This window comes from Aulonocara stuartgranti (genome assembly GCF_965226115.1).
Source record: "Aulonocara stuartgranti genome assembly, chromosome: 2".
In the NCBI taxonomy this organism is placed as follows: domain Eukaryota; kingdom Metazoa; phylum Chordata; class Actinopteri; order Cichliformes; family Cichlidae; genus Aulonocara; species Aulonocara stuartgranti.
The window spans coordinates 34,720,771-34,737,873 of NC_138940.1; the positions used below are offsets into that span (position 1 = coordinate 34,720,771).

The following is a 17,103-nucleotide window of genomic DNA, read 5'->3' on the forward strand; positions in this document are numbered from 1 at the left end:
GGAGCCTGAATTTGAGTGTAGACTCTGTCCGTTACTTATTTTGGCACTGGTGGAGGGCAAAATGCCACGATAGCCTCGTGTAGTAGTTCCTGCTTCTGAGTAAGCAGGAAGAGGCAATTTATCCCACATTCACCCAAAGCTGAGTTCATTCAGGACTTTCAGGTCAGGTCATTTCACATCTGCTGCTGCACAGTGCGCCAACTGTGTGCCCGTCTTATTCTGTCTGCAACGTGTGCTGAATATAATATAATGAACCTTTAGAGATTTACAGACAAGAAATTAACATATATTATGTAAGCGAATGAGAGCGCAGTCCATATGTAATGCAGTGTTTAAAAAAAACACAGTCCTTCGTAAATTAAATTGGACGCTCATATTGATCATGACCAAAGTTTAAAATAATGAGGTCAGTGTATTTACTGTAGAACTAACTCTGTAAAACCTCATTCTCAGTTTTCTTCTGCTCTCTGTTTTGTATGACATCATTGAGAGCATCTCAGGCACACAGCTCGTGGTGTGAACACGGAAGCCCCACCCACCCGATATTCAAACCTTTTGTTTGTGAGCTGCGGTCAATCAGAAGAAAGTCGTCTTAAAGGAAGATGAACTAAAACTGATTTGTTTCAGACGGTGGATGAACTGAGGGTTCTGCACCAAAGCACAGTTTAAAATCGATAAGATAATTTTAATCTGTGAATTATATGAAGCTCTTCTAACAGATTCCAAGAATAAAAATATGGATCTTTTTTTTTTTCTGCACTTCTACTTTACGGCACGCCCATAGATCACCTGCCTGACATATGTACAGAGGCTGTGTCCTCACTGCTGTAGCCTGGGTGGTGATTCTGCCTAGAGCCATGTGCTGCGTATCATCTCACCATCCTGTCACTACCTAAAAAAGCCAGGATGGAAAAAATTTACTTCTAATATCCACGGTGATAATAAGAATGAAAAACTGGGTATATATCACCGTATGAGCAATGTAGGCACTGCACAATGTAAAGGCAATCTGTAGAGTTTATCTCTTTCGCTTTCAGACACCAAAACACACTCTGGGTCCCTGTGAGGCTTTTAGTGTTAAACCACTAAGTGTTTTATTAATACATGTTCTAATTTGCATATTTGTGATTAATAAAGTAGAAGACCCAAGTGTAAAAAGTTTAGTGACATTAAAAGTGAAAGAAAACTCCACAGTTACAGGATAAAGACTTAATGTCTGGTAACAGTGTGTAATAAAGGTCTCTTTAATGCGTCACTGTAAGATACATCTGAGATATCAACTGGCAAAAAAAATGGGACATGAAAGGTTATTACACAGGATATAAAACTTGTTATTGTTCAGAAAAAGAATTAAACCTAAAAACTGTAGCTGTTAAGTGGAAAAGTGGACACAAGCAGAATATTACCAACAGTGATTTAAGGACACTTGATTGCAAAGTTGGTACGCAGCACAAACTTAACTTAAATAACTTTGGTGTGACTGTATCAGGTTTAATCATCTGATTTTCTGATCCTTTAGTAGTCACTTTCCATCATCCCTAAAACGACTGACAACTTAAGGACCTGAATGACAGCACACCATGGTGCAATGGTGCAGTTCTGATGAAGAGTAATGGCCCTGCCGTGCTCTGAATCGGATGCGCTGTTGTTGTGGTTTTGGTTTTCCACCCACGGCAGGGTTTTCACCCGGGAATTTTCGTGGTGGTAAGCCACCCAGATCCTGGCGCATCTTGTCTTTTGATCAATTTAGTTAGCACATGACGACCTCACACACTTTAAATACATGTCGTTTACTGTTCAAAACACATCCCCGGATGTCTTTCCCTTTTAAGGCTGCATTTCATAAAAAGATTTTTTTCTTATGTTAACGGAAGTGGTCTTTTTTCAGGCGAGGCAGCCGACAGCTTCTGTAAATTGCTGTGTGTAAACCCTGCACTGAATTTAAAGCTTATAGTCGCTCCTCAAAAGTTAGCCTCACAAAGCCAGATTAAATCTCAGATTTAATGTCAAGTCAGTGCCGAGAATCCACTGAGCTCAGCAGCTCAAAACAAAGCAGATAATTATGTTTAATGACATCTTGGTAATGATGTGACTCACTCAGTCCCGAACCTTGTTTATGAGAGGAGCGGTCCACTTAAAGTTGCACGATTAGCCTCACTGAAAGGTGGATTTATCTCTTTGTCAGAGCGTCCTGGAAACTCAAACCCATCTTATATCGTTTTAGTCACACAAAAGAAACAAAGCAATATTGGTGAGGTGGTTTTGTGAGGCTAACTATAAACACCAAAAAAAAGAAAAGAAAAAACCCCCAGAACAACAGCTGCATTCATGAGGCGTGTTTCTTCTAGCTAGCAGCAGTGTAGAACCACAGCTGTGATGTCGGCTGCCACATCTGGTTTTTGTCAGAGTGCAGGAGCTGCATCTGTCTGGTTCTCAGGTAGAGACAGGTCTGAAAGAGAGGATGCTGGAGGTGGTGTTGGAGGATGGGATGGTGGCTGCATGTCACTGCTGGGCCTCCTCACCTGCAGCGAGCTCCACCTGTGTGATAGCTGTCTCCTCATGCTCTTCTTCTTAGGCTTTCGGGGCCGTCTCCTCTTCTCCTCGCTCGTGGACTGGGGGCGGTCGCTCAGGGTGTCTGAGGACTCGTCAATGTACGCCAAGTTCTCGCCGAAGAAGTCGAGCAGCTGGCAGCTTGGTGAGGGGGCTGTGGTGATGTCAGGGGAGGGAAGGAGGACTTCGGGTAGGGATGTGGGCACAGGGGAAGAGCGAGAAGAAGGACTAGGGTCAGGTGCCTGATTGTGGCTATTGTTTGGTGCAGATTCATAGTTCTCTGCTGGAATCAGTTCATCTTTCCTCTCTGATGTGTCCATATGTGCGAGTCTTACTGATCCCTCCTCCATGCTGCCGATGGTTTGGCACGGCTGGAACTTGTGGGGTGCCATGTAGGAGAAGGAGACTGAGGAGCCATCTGACCTGGAGTCGAATGCAGACTCTGATCCGGAGAGTGACCCTTCCTGCATACGTGCCCCTACAACATCCAGCTGTGAACCGGAGCGGGTTACGGGGACGGAGAATGAGCGGGACAGGTGGTGAGGAAATGACCTGCCCTGCCCTTGCAGAACCCCAGCAGGGTCAGCCCTGTACCCTGCTGCTGATATGGGGACCGTTCCCCCTCCAGCTGCACTCACCTGTGCCTTTGAGTTAGTTCCCCTCACCCCGGACGAATTGTCCTGCAGTTCACTCATGGAGCTCGACAGGCCAGCCCAGTGACTTGACAGATGTCCATTCTCAGGTCCCCCTCGCACCCAGTATCCCAGTGTACCCTGGGCTCCCCGGCGGATGCGTCGGCGCTCGCTACGTTTCCAGCGCCGCCGCTGCAGGAGGAAGGGGTCATTAAATTCCAGAGGATTTGGGATGCGGAAATCCTTGGACATGCTCTGCGTCCAGTCTGTTGCGTGGGCCCTCAGCTCCTCCATCTGACAGGGACACAGGTTAACATTAGCTTTACAACATAGAAGAACTGACACAAGTTTAGGTGTCTCTCAGATAACATTTCTGGAGTCTCCCACCTCAGCACGAGTCCTTTTAGACAGCACCCTCAGCCAGTTGCCTATCATGGTGAGGATGGAGGCAAAGTAGGCAAGACCAAACACGATCCACAACAACACCAGAAGCTTGAAGAAGCTGTTGTCTTCAGTACCTCCAACTCCATGCAGAGAAAGTTGATTTAATTTTTAATGTGATGTTCCAGTGAACCTCACAGAACAGAAATGACAGAAAGAGGCAGTCCTGTACAAAGTTGACCATTCATCATTAATTAAACCTCAGCGGGGGGGAGACTACAGCTGTAACTTTGTGGGTGGATAGATAAACCTTGTTTTTGGGTTATTTGTATATAAATGTCATATAAATTGTGAGTGAGTGATATGTTCAGGCTGTTTGACCTCTGACAGAAACAGACCACAACCCAAATATATGCAGTTTATCATGAGAATAACGAAGAAAAGAGCAGAAAAACAATTCATATTTGTGTTAATTAGAGGTTTCATATAAAAGGGCACGGAGGTGCCTAGGTCGCGGCGTTCTGAAGTTATTGCATTCACATTTTTTTCAGAAAACTTGCCCTGTTATTCAAATTTGTTCCGTCAATACAACTATGATATCAATTTGAAATGCCTACATCATCTAACTTGAGGTATCGCATTCACAAACTTGGGTGTCCACACCGCCCAGGTGACGAGAATACCCCATCAGACTTTCAAGGCAGAGGGCTAAAAAGCACTCCCTCAGCAGAGGATCACACTTACAGACTGTCATTTGGAAAAGGATCTGTGAAAATGCCCATAACACCACCATTAAACTGAAACACTGAACATAATCTGCTCTAGACCAGGTTACATGTTCAGCGTATGTTGCTACAACTTCACCAGGTAAAAAAACGAACAACCATCAACTTGTTGTCCATATTGATTAAAATGTGTGTGTGTTTGGTCTGTACCTGGTACATAGTCTCCAAAGCCAACAGTGGTAAGCGTGATGACCACAAAATAGAGCGACTCCAAGAACTTCCAGTTTTCCACTTTCTGAAACACGACTGTCGGCACAGCGAGGAAGATCAGACAGCCAATTAGGATGGAGAGAACTGCTGAGGTGACACGCACAGTCGTGGGCCTGACCTTGCGTTTCTATCAGAGAGAAAGATAGAAGCCAATACAGATGCAGAATAAATCAAGATCAACACAGCTATACATGTAACAAAAAAGTGCAAGAATTAAACTAGATTAAACCAAAAAGGAAAAAGAATTGTCTGGATTCAGGCTGAATGTTGAGATTTGTCAGCTTTTTATTGGTCCACACTGGCATCTTCATCACATGTCTGCATCTCAGGATTATTTTCTTTCTTTATACTAAAGTCATGGACTGAAGATGTAACAGTGGGGCAGCTTTAATACCCATCTGTTTGAAAAGTTCTGAAAGAATAAACAAGTACAACATGACTTGACTATGGTGACCATGATACTCTTGAATAAGGCTGCTGTCCGGTTGCTCTAAGCTGTGGCTAAAGTGCTGATTCAGCTGATCTGACTCTAATGCGGGTTTTATATGAAAATTCACTTACAAAGACAGTTTTTGTGATTTTTATTTTATTTTTTGTGGAGAAATAAGGTTCCAAGAACAGCTTTATTTAGTAGTTCAGCTTTTCTGGTAGGACTCTGCAGCCCAACTGACAAACATAATCTCTGCCTGGGTTCCCTGCCTAGTCGGACATGTACAAAGCAGCTCATTTAGGAGCTGCCAAAATCAGATGCCCAAACTGGCTCCTTTCGATGTTAAGGACTCTATTCTGAGCTTCTACCAAGTGACCAAGCTCTTCACTTTATCTGTAAGGCTGAGCCCAGACATTTGGTTCTTGCATGGTTCTAACTTGCAACTTAGAGAGAACCAAACAGTTTACTGCGTAGAGCACTGATAAGAAGTCTGTGCCTTGTAGGTTTAAAGCTGTTTACTCCTAAGTTTTGGCTGATGGGCAGGACAGACCATTCTCACCAGGAAGAGGGTCTCAATCTTGGCCACAGCTCTCCGCAGCACCGTGCCCATGTGGTCGCCCACTCCAGCGAGAAGTATGCCAAACATGGGGATGCCAACCAAAGCGTAGCACACGCAGAACAACTGGCCGTAAGGCGTCCGAGGTGAGAGGTTCCCAAAGCCTGTTTGAAGGATTAATCAAAAAGACATGACGCTAGTTATAAAAGCTGACATGCACAAACAATTTAAAGAGGGACCTTGTGTAATTATTTTAATTAGTAGGGCGTATTAGAAAATATTCATCAGCTGTGACTCTACAATTCATGAATACTTTGTTGACCAGAAAAATAAAGCTACAGTTTGATCACATTTTAAGTAGCGTGTCTTTGAAACAAGGACATAAATAAGCTCTAGTGTGACATTTATCAAGCCATAAAAACACCTGCAGGCTAAATCCTTGCAAATTTAGATACCAAACTACATTTAAATGCTTCAGTGAAAATAATGCAGGTAACACTTTCTCAGAAAAGAGAATCTCAACAGTGCATCAGGTGGATCATTTTGTCACTCAGAGAGCAATGTTTCCCCTGCAGGTGAGCTCTGTCACTTACCTATGGTGGTGATAATGGTGCCACAGAAGAAGCAGGCAGACGCGATGTCCCAGCGAGTGGTCAAGTTGGCAGGAACTCTGCTCACATTCAGGCCTGCCTCGACTGCAGACATCAAACCCTGAAGGAATTTAATTTTTCATCCAAGTTTTATCTATTTGTTCATTTTATTTACTCACATTATGGGTGTATTTATAATGCATGGACCTCGTAGCGTACATAAAGAACGATATTAAGTAAAATCTGGAAAATAAAAGCAGCACGTGGTAAACAGTAGGAACTTAAAGAGAATATCTCTGTGCTACAGAATACCTTGGCCTGAGAGGTATGTAGGTATGTGTGTGTGTGTGTGTGTGTGTGTGTGTGTGTGTGTGTGTGTGTGTGTGTGTGTATATATATATATATATATATATATATATATATATATATTTATTTATTTATTAGGGGTGCAACGATACTCGTATCGATATTGAACCGTTCGATACAGTGCTTTCGGTTCGGTACGCATATGTATCGAACAATACAAATTTTTAAATTTATTTTATCAACTTTCCTTCTGACAATGCTGTCTGTGTTGAGCGCAGGGCAAGCTAGCGAGACAGAAGTTAAGCAAATTGAACCTCCCCCACCCTCATTCAGATCTGGCGTTTGGAACTATTTTGGTTTTCATGTGACGTATGACCCTGAAGGTAAGCGCGTCATGGACTAAAGTAAAACAGTATGTTGGATGTGCCATGCAATGCTCAATTACATGGGTGGGAACTAGTGTGTTAGCGCAGTTAGCTCGTTAACGTGTTGGCCGTCCAGCCCCACGCACAGGGCAATCCGAGCGTTAACGAAGATTTGCTGCGTTATGGCGTTAACGTCATTTCAACAAGATTAACGCTGACAGCACTAGTGGGAACACAACGAATATGACTGCACATTTACTCCGACAGCATCCTAGTGCAAAGACAAGTGGAAGCCGACAAAAACAACAAGCACGCATGGTACAAACTTTACCCGAGTCATTTAGACAGCCGTTAGCACATGATTCTCCTTATGGGGACCTGATATGTTTAATATGCTGCTGAGAATATACCCCAGAAGAAGCGTATAGTATAGCTTTTATTTTGGAAAGAGCCATTTCTCTGTAATAAACTCTTTTCCAAAGATGAGTGATTCCTCAATCAGATTTTTTTTTTTAATTATTTTGTTGTTTCAGCAACATTAAATTTAAAAACTGTACTTTTGAGTTAAAATATATATTTATAATTTTAATAAATGACAAATTAAAAAGGCATGAACATTTTTTTTGTATCGAAAAAACCGTGACACCAAAGTGTCACCAAAGTATCAAACCGAACCGTGAATTTTGTGTATCGTTGCACCCCTAATCTCTCTCTCTCATTCATATATATATATATATATATATATATTAGCGGTGCAACGATATTCGTATCGATATTGAACCGTTCGATACAGTGCTTTCGGTTCGGTACGCGTATGTATCGAACAATACAACATTTGTAATTTATTTTATCAACTTTCCTTCTGACGATGCTGTCTGTGTGGAGCGCTCAGTGAATCTGCGTTCGACTACTCCGCCTAGGCTGCACTGTCGAGCGCAGATCCACTGAGCGCTCAACACAGACAGCATCGTCAGAAGGAAGAGCGCAGGGCACCTCCCCCACCCTCATTCAGATCTGGCGTTTGGAATTATTTTGGTTTTCATGTGACGTATGACCCTGAAGGTAAGCGAGTCACGGACTAAAGTAAAACAGTATGTTGGATGTGCCATGCAATGCTCAATTACATGGGTGGGAACTAGTGTGTTAGCGCAGTTAGCTCGTTAACGTGTTGGCCGTCTAGCCCCATGCACGGGGCGATCGGCGGTAGCTCGTTAACGGAGATTTGCCATGTTGTGGTGTTAAGGTCATTTCAACGAGATTAACCTGAAAGCACTAGTGGGAACACAACGAATATGACTGCACATTTACGCCGACATCATCCTAGTGCAAAGACAAAAACAACAAGCATGCTACTAACTTTAGCCGAGTCATTTAGACAGCTGTTAGCACATGATTCTCCTTATGCTGCTGAGAATATAACCCAGAAGAAGCGGATAGTATAGCTTTTATTTTGGAAAGAGACATTTCTCTGTAATAAACTCTCTTTTCCAAAGATGCATGATTCCTCAATCAGATACAGGGCTTGCAATATCGCTAGCCTGACGTCCTGGGGCTAGCGATTTTTTCAGTCGGGCTACCAAAATCTATCTCTTCCCTGCCCGTCGGGCTATTGTAAGAAGGAAAAATATATGTCAATGCTTTTGCATTCTTTCAGAAATGTAGCTGGGTAATTATGTCATTGGCATCGGTGAGCCACTGTCAATATGTGACATATTGAAATCGCGTTTGAATTTGCGCTTGTTTTTTTGCTTTCACTTTGCAATCGTGCGAACTGTGTATAGAGAGCGACAGCACTGATCTGTGAGTGATGATAATTTGTGCACCAATTCCTCTGACATCGTCTTATTAATTTTTAGCTTACTATGCAAACATGACAAGTGAAATCACCCGCAGCTTAAACATGTGAGAGGTTGATCGCGCAGAGAATCGCTGAGCTTATGTGAGTCCGTGTGTAAAAGCAGCAGGATTTATATTTGACTACGATGACCTGGATGACTGAGAACCTTCACAGACAGATATATATTTTAGTTCTGCTGAGCCAAATAAGACAGGTCAGGGTGAAGAAGTGACAGCCAAAGAAAAGCTTACCACAAAACGGAGAAGTTATGACAAATCAGACTATAAGGCAAAAAGAAAGTGCAGCTTTATGGTTTCATGGACAAAATAATTTCTGTGGCTGCAATATGACAAGCTAAATAACCAGGGCTGCACATAAGTGGTCCGCAGGTGCGCATTCGCTGTCAAAATAAAAAACACGCACAAGGGTTAGGGTTAAATTTAAAAACTGTACTTTTGAGTTAAAATATATATTTATAATTTTAATAAATGACAAATTAAAAAGGCATGAACATTTTTTTTGTATCGAAAAAATATCGAACCGTGACACCAAAGTATCGAACCGAACCGTGAATTTTGTGTATCGTTGCACCCCTAATATATATATATATATATATATATATATATATATATATATATATATATATATATATATATATAAACATGACATTAACGCCATAATAAGGCAAATCTCCGCGGATGGCCCCGTGCGTGGGGCTGGATGGCGTCAACACCTTAACGAGCTAACTGGCTAACGCACTAGTTCCCACCAATTGAGCATTGCGTGGCACATCCGACATACTGTTTTACTTTTGTCCATGAGGCGCTTACCATCAGGGTCATGCTTCACATGAAAACCGAGATAGTTCCAAATAGGGCGGGGCCATATTATACCGTTCACGGTAATACCGGTATAATGTTAGGCAACGATAGGAAAATGAAATATCGCGATAGAATGGGAGTAAAACGCGCATGCGCAGTGCCTTTGTTTTCATACGCACATGGCCGATTGTTGAGTGAAACAGATGAACCAGAATTGGTTTGTAAAAATGGTGCAACTTCCGTGATGTGGAACTGGTTTGGTGTTTGTCCATCAGATACACAACAAAGCACATTTTTTTGCAGAACATGCAAGCAGCCGTTGTTATTGTCATATTTGTCGGACTAAGATGCTCTTAAATCTGGGAGTAATCTGGGTCCTAAACTCCGTATTCTTCAGGTCAAACAACACTGCAGCATCACTTAGAGTTAAAAACTGTCTAAATTCTTTCATCTTTAATAAAACGATCAGCATTGCTGCTTTACCAGGTGTAACTATAAAGTTTAACTTCCAGGCATCCATGAAAACAAAAGTTATTACATTTAACGGAGTTAGAAGTTAGCAGGAAGCTAGCGGAAGTTAGCTCGCTAGTTTCGCTAGTTACCTAAGCATGATATTGCATGTTCTGACTGAGAGATTTCTGAAAAAAATCAAACGTACAGCTCTGCTATCACTTCCAACATAAATGAAGACAGGAAACTAAACAGCAGCGACGTTTGCAGGGTTACTGAAGTTGGGCTAGCTGGTATATAATGATGTGCTACGTGATCGCTAGCGACACAGCTATGTTAGCATAACATAAACAGTGAAGCTGGAGGACGAACACTAACACTTTTCCACTTATAAAAGTTAACGTGAAGGTTCTTCATGGTTAGAGACAAATGCAATCGCATGGCAGGATGCTGTAAACGGACCAAACTTCAGTCAGGAGAACAACTGAGATAATCCATCCACAATACGAGGTTAGTCATTAATATACTGCAGCAACATGGGAATAGAGCAGCTGCCAGAGAATTCAACATTAATGAATCAATGGTACAGAAGTGGAGGAAGCAAGAAGAATGAGTTTAATAAAGTTTGATTTATCTGACTGCTTTGTTTCGCTTAATGTGCCTTATAATCCCGTGCACCTTATGGTCCGAAAAATGCGTAATGCACACTGCAGTTTAATGTTGCAAAGCACCTCTTTTTAACTTCAGTGGATATTATACATGTTATGCTCAGGATATGTCAGCCCATTTCTACTGGAAATGCCTTTTGGTTAAACTTTCAGCAAGGAATTTGCATTTGCACTGTTACATTTTTATAAAGCTTTAATGTACATAAAAACCAGCTTCTTGTTTAAGTGAAAATAAATGGAAGGTTGTCTTTTTGCGCTAGTAATGTTGTGGAGTTGTATTTTGTCTCGCATCAATTATATCGTCGGTTATATCGTTATCGCAAATTTTCAAATATATATCGTGATAAATATTTTTGGCCATATCGCCCTGCTCTAGTTCCAAACGCCAGATCTGAATGAGGGTGGTGGAGGTTCAATTTCGGGTAGCGTTGAGGCAGTTCTGTCTCGCTAGCTTGCGCTCTGCTCAGTGGATCTGCGCTCGACAGTGCAGCCTAGGCGGAGTAGTCACGCAGATCCACTGAGCGCTCAACACAGACAGCATCGTCAGAAGAAAAGTTGATAAAATAAAAAATTTTGTATTGTTCGATACATATGCATACCGAACCGAAAGCACTGTATCAAACGGTTCAATATCGATAGAGTATTGTTGCACCCCATATATCCTGCTGTTCAAACCTTCTGTTTCCCTTCTGTCCAAGGGACAGCCAATCAGAAAAAAGATCGTTAAAAGGACGTGTTTCAACACCTTGTTTAATGTGAGATTAAGAAAAATACATGTAGTCTGGAGGATTATGTTCCACTCGAATTCAGACTTTGTGAAGCTCAATTTCAAATTAAAACATTCAAGTTACAAAAGCCCATCTGGTTTGAGCGATAATGTTACTACAGCAATTTGGTTATTTACATTTACATTCAGCATCTTTAATTTGCTGTTAATCTAATACAGACTGGAAGCTTCGGCCTTCTGATGGCACACTTCTAAATATTTACTCACTAATGTTATACAGTGTGCACTTTAAAACAGCTCAACTGTGCTGACATAACTTCATTTAGATGGAAACAAATCGAGTAAGCCTAAAAAATATAAATACTTCAGTGCTACTTACTTTGACCACCTATCCCACACAGGTGATATGACCCCAGATATTTCTGTTTTGTTTTTTCCTATTTCCGTTTTTCCTAATTCCGTTGTGTTTTGTGAGCTTTTGCAGCATTTTTCTTATTGCTGGTGTTTACTTAAGTTGCAGTCCATTTGGCCTCTCAGGGCCACCGTAAATAAACCATATTTTAAAGCTGCTTCAGAGTGTGAGTGGGATAATAGTGACGTACTGTGTCCACTGATACCTGTACAAGCTCGTGAAAGTCCGACTCGGTGACGCAGTAGTTTTTCATGAGGAATTCTTTCTTGGTTTCAAGCAGCTTTTCATGTGCCAAGGTCTCTGTGGGCTTTTCCAGGGTGACAAAAACAAACGCTCCCATCACCAGGTACAACATGACTCCCACCAGCAGGGTGGTGAGGGTAGTGCACCGCATTTTCTCCCCGCCTTTCTCCCTGCCCCTCCAGGGTTAAAGGGTCTCAGCTCACAGGTCCAGATCTGGTTGGGATCTCAGTCAGGATACAACTGGCCATAAACAGGAAGTTCCTTTAGAGAGGTGCTACATGTGCAAGCACGGAAATATCTTTTATAAAAAAAAAAAAAAAAAAAAAAAGCACCACAAGTGTTCTTGGAAGGCATCTGTGCATCAGGCCCAAACCTGAGAGTCACTGACACCAAACGTGACAAACTACTAACATGGTGGAAAATAATGACAGGCACTTTAATTTAGTGAGACGTTCATGGCTTGATTAGTATGACTGTTATTAGACAGGTGATTGAGTGAATCCAGGTTGTAAAGTGTTTACTCTTACAGTTGGCACACAGTGTGGATGTTTCAGAGCTGTTGCACAAAACGTTTTCTGCATTAAAGGTGGGTCCTTAAGCCACACTGCATGTACACTGAGCGACTCGCTGGTCTTTTAATTAACATTCAACTAGTCCAGATTGTCCAAAAGCAGAGCTGTCACTGATGCGATAGCTATTGTAAGAGGTATACGTGACAAACAAGCCGTCCTCTTTCAAGTTTACAGTGTTATAAGACTTCAGATGTTCGTGTCGGTGGGTACTTCCCAACGTTATACAAGATTTTATCACAAAATTGTTCTTTAAAAGCTTTTTGCATGAAACAGACTGGATTTTTTTTTTTTTTTTTGCCCTCGTTTCTCAAGCCCTCAGGTAAGATTAAAAGGTGAGGCACAAAAGAGCATTCATGATGTTGCACTTTGAGAAATAGCATGCAATCTGTTACAAGGCCAGCTGATGAAAATGACACACCATAGACCAACATTTACTTGCCAATTGATTCTGGATTTTTTTTTTCAGCATACATGTAAAAAGTAAATGAGATAAATATAAATATAAGCCCTAATTTCAAGTCACAGAGATGCCTGTCCAGCTGTTTCCTCAGGTTACACTGAGGAAAGAGGCAGGTAAAATCAGTAGACTGACAACTTTGCTTAGACAAAGATCATTTCCACTGACGCAGTGTGAGATGTTACTGACGTTGGGACTTGTTTAACTTGGAGTGTGACAAGAGACACTCCTAAAAACAAACCATATCTTAAACCCAAATCGAGATGTGGTTCTTTGAAATGGAAAAAAGGTGCTGCGCTTTAAGAAATGCATCCAGCGTGATCATAGTCTAATACAGCAACAGCGATACTATCCTATTGAAAGGAGCTATTCAAAATGCTTTCTGTAGTCTCCATGATAATGAATGTTTTATAATTGAGAAAAATAAAGAAGACAGTACCTTAACTCACTGGAGTCAGGAGCTCATCCCATGTTAAAACTCTAGAAATCAGCTGATAGAGAAATATCGAAACTCCTTCTTTTTCTTCCTCTTCTGCTCGCTCTGCGATGCCTCCAACGTCAGGGTTCAGGAACGGATGATTGCGTGTCCATTTCCTTCCCCTTCAAGCCATTTGAACACTTTCAGGTGCACAGAAGTACAGACTAGTTCAGGTCAAAAACAATCAAGTATCTAAAGTGTAAATCTATCAGAGTAGTTCCAAACTGGCGTATCTCCTCAATTCTTTTTCAGCAGGGTATGGGTGGCATTAAATAAATGTTCTCATTGCAGGGTGTTTGTCATAATATCTGGAAAAAACTGACACACACCAGGCCACCCTGCCAGTGGGTGCACAAATGATTACACTTTGCCAGAACTCCAAACATACATCTTGACATTAATCGAAAACATGGTTAGGTCTTATCTTCATTTGGCTACTTTGAACCGTGTTTACCTTTGAGTCGGATACCCAGAAAAACAGGACTGGGATTTAGGAGCTTCATGCTTTGGGTCGACTGGCCCCGGTCGTCTCCACGTGGACCTTGACAGTGTTCTGAGATTTCCCAGAGTTTGGCCAACTGTTAGCATTCTGCGCTAATGGACTGCTGGCTTTGGTTTGTGTGGACAGTCTAAATCTCTGTCCGTGGCGTCAGCACTGGCAGATTATTAGTTATCACAGTCTAAACCTACACAGGCATATTTTTATATTTTGCTAAGATGTGAAGGGAGGGCGACGGAGAAAGAGACTGCATGCGTCTGACAGACTGTGATCTAATCCCAAGTTAAACAATGCTGCAGGTGGGGTAATAAATCATACACAGAGCTGTTTGGAAAGAGGCACAAAGCTGGAACAAGATGTGTACATGCTGTTCTTCGGTTTGCATGTAAGGCAGGTGTATAAAAGAAATCCAACCCAGGAATGTCAAACTTACTTCACATCATTGGCCACATACAGCTCACTTTGATGTGAAGTGGGTTGAACCACTTAAACTACATGGTAAACATGTAAAGTTATAGAAAAGGTTTTAGTGCTTAATTGCTGTACTGTAAGTATAATTTAGAATATAAGGTTTTCATGAATTAATTTCCTTGTACTTTGGTGTTGTATGGATGGCAATGCGGGGTCTTAAGCAATAGGAAAAGCTGTAAAACTTAAAATATAGTTAAAAAGTTCAAAATCCATGCACTCCACATTTTCTAAGCTGTCCAGTATTGGAGTCATTGCCATTTGACATTATGTTTGACACCCCTAGTCTAACCAAACAGGGTTAAACTAAAGTACTGGTCCTCAAACTCTACTCAAAAATGCTGTCTCTCACCAACAATAAAAATAATCCAAATACTTCCAATTTAAAAATGCTGTTATAGCATGACCTTGCCCACTACTGAGCCCACAGGTTCACAGCTTTAAGAAACAAGGCACTACAGAATGTGATTGGTCATGACTTCGGCTTTGTCCTGCAGATCCTCTTTTAACAGCTACAAATTCTCGCTTTATATCTTTCTCCACTCAAACACATTTAGTTAACTTTGGAGGTTTGAGCTCCAGTTTGCAGGATAATCTACGTGCATCTTTTTCTGTGTGCTCCACCTGAATCTCAGTTTAACACATAGCAAGGATTTTGAGAGTTTAGAAAACAGGGTGCAGTATGAAACTTACAAATCCAAGACGTAAACTAGAAACTTTTAGTGAAGCTGGAGACCTCTGTCACACTATAAAATGAACAACACTTTGCACCGTAAAAATATTCAAGTATAAATTCTCATCATCAAGTAGTTCATAAAGAAACCTCTTACTGGAGTTTCTGAGACTAAGTATTAATAGTCCTAAAATAAGTCTATTTGGTTTTTTAAGGATTCGTAACGGTTTGTCAGGGTCAGGAGTTGTATCTCTCAAGGGTTTAACCGATCCAAAACATTAATAACATCACACTGTACAAAAACATGCCGTCCATTTCTTTGTTTGAAAGACTTCAGGGTGTTTATTCATAGTTTGTTTAACATAAAATATGAGTGTTTATTCACTGATGCTATCACTGCTTTAGTTTGTGTCACACAGAAGAGTTGCCACTTTGGAAAGCTTTTTTTAAGAAAACATATATATAAAGGGAAAAAAATCCAGATTTTGTGATTACTGGGTTGTATTAAAATAACTACAGCAGCGGAGTCTGTAAAACCCTAAAAAAGGACACAGCAAAGATGATGCTAACAAGACACTGGGGCTTTGGTGACTGTATTATTTATACTGCATGAAATTAACACAAAAAAGGACAATCTATCAACACAAGTATCTGCCACAGCTGGAGAAACAAAGATGTTTTCTCACCCATAAACCTGAATCAGCCTCCAGAGATGAATAGGATTGTCTGTGGGTAAGACTGTAGTATCTGCTAAAGAATTTACAGTGTGAGGAGAATATAAAGCTCCTTTAGATGTAATTACCCCCCTAAAGAATTTCCCTTTTTTAAAGTGAGCCAACACTGACGTCAGAAGGAGATCACAGGGTACGACTCTGGATCTCTGGTTTCATGCTCTGGGAAAAAAAATTATCCACAGAAATAATGACAGGACTGTTTGGGGCTAGAGAAGCGGCATTAAAAAAAAGATAAACTGCCTGACATTTTGCTTTGAGGCAACAAATCTAAGAAAGAATATTTCCAATGAAATGCTTAGCAAACAGTGTAAACGCACATGCAGGAACACTGATGCATAAATCTCAAGAGTGACTTTTGCTGTTAAATTACAATTTTGTGTCTGTAGTGTCAGCGTTTAGACCACATAAGCTGGAGCAGGAGGACTGATCATCTCTTTTTAAAATCAGTGTGACAGTCTATACATGTAAACCGACTTTTAAACCACACACTAAATGACAAACCTAAAATCAACAGACCAGTCTCTCCTCAAAAAGCACTAACATTATAGCTCACAGTTCGTCCCCTGAAAGACACTGCTGCACATCTTACCTTCAGTTTGGAGAAATGTTGCTGTCCAAGTTCATGCAGCACAAGTTGTTTCACTTCAGCATTGAAGGAGCTCTGTGTGCATGTGTGTGTGTGTGTATGTGTGTGTGTTGTGAGAAGGCACTTGTGCATGTGTGTTTTCTCCTTGGAAGGTGTTTCCCCATTCTCGTGACTCTACATCACTCTGACAGAGGACAGCAGATTGTATGAGGAGGAGGAGGAGAAGGGGAAGATAAAGGGGCAAGGCGTGAGAGTGGATGAGGAGTCTATTACAGTGCTACGAGTGTGATTAAGTGCCGTCAGCGCAGAGGAAGAGCAGAGGGCCCGGAGTTTCCTGAGCTGGATCTGGGTGGGGGCGGGGAGGTTCGGCTCTCTGATTCCTTCATCTCGCCATTCTCCGTCTTTTTAAGAAGCAAAGAGACACTTGTTTCTTCACAGTCAGTTACTGCAGACACAGTTTTTCATTCACTAGGGGCAGAATTGCATCATTAAACAACACAGGCTCTAAAGTTGGAAAAGAATAACTCTTCAGTTCAAGTGTTTGATTCAAGTCTGCTTCTTGTATGCTTTCAGCACCTTGTCAACAACACATTCATGACTGAAAGGCAAAGGGAGAGGACTTTGGTAATTGCGGAAATACTTATGTGATTTAACCAAGATATTCCACTTAAAA

General features: G+C 41.4%; 1 protein-coding gene across 3 annotated transcripts; it reads right to left on the minus strand.

The window, feature by feature from the left end:
* Positions 1-1,180: 1,180 nt before the first annotated feature.
* On the minus strand, positions 1,181-17,042 carry kcnk4a (potassium channel, subfamily K, member 4a). 3 transcript variants are annotated; one of them, XM_082554615.1, is made up of 7 exons: positions 13,432-17,042; positions 11,926-12,203; positions 6,138-6,255; positions 5,539-5,708; positions 4,499-4,685; positions 3,570-3,706; positions 1,184-3,476 (listed from the first exon to the last, which is right to left on the minus strand). In XM_082554615.1, the coding sequence occupies exons 2-7, from the start codon at positions 12,112-12,114 to the stop codon at positions 2,403-2,405; spliced, it is 1,875 nt and encodes a 624-aa protein (XP_082410741.1). In that variant the 5' UTR covers positions 12,115-12,203; positions 13,432-17,042; the 3' UTR covers positions 1,184-2,402. The 3 variants fall into 3 exon arrangements, with proteins under 3 accessions (XP_082410743.1, XP_082410741.1, XP_082410742.1); XM_082554616.1 differs by having other exon boundaries at positions 5,548-5,708; positions 13,432-17,035; XM_082554617.1 differs by lacking the exons at positions 11,926-12,203; positions 13,432-17,042 and adding an exon at positions 11,688-11,918 and having other exon boundaries at positions 1,181-3,476.
* Between the last annotated feature and the right edge of the window lie 61 nt (positions 17,043-17,103).

What these genes read in the sequence shown, in the direction of transcription:
- kcnk4a (XM_082554615.1), bottom strand. Translation starts at nt 12,114, where the DNA reads ATGCGGTGCACTACCCTCACCACCCTGCTGGTGGGAGTCATGTTGTAC. An exon ending in CCCTCTTCCTGGTGAGAATG is followed by an intron (nt 4,686 to 5,538) that starts GTCTGTCCTGCC and finishes TCTCTCTGATAG; the next exon opens with AAACGCAAGGTCAGGCCCAC. An exon ending in CTAAAAGGACTCGTGCTGAG is followed by an intron (nt 3,477 to 3,569) that starts GTGGGAGACTCC and finishes TGTCCCTGTCAG; the next exon opens with ATGGAGGAGCTGAGGGCCCA.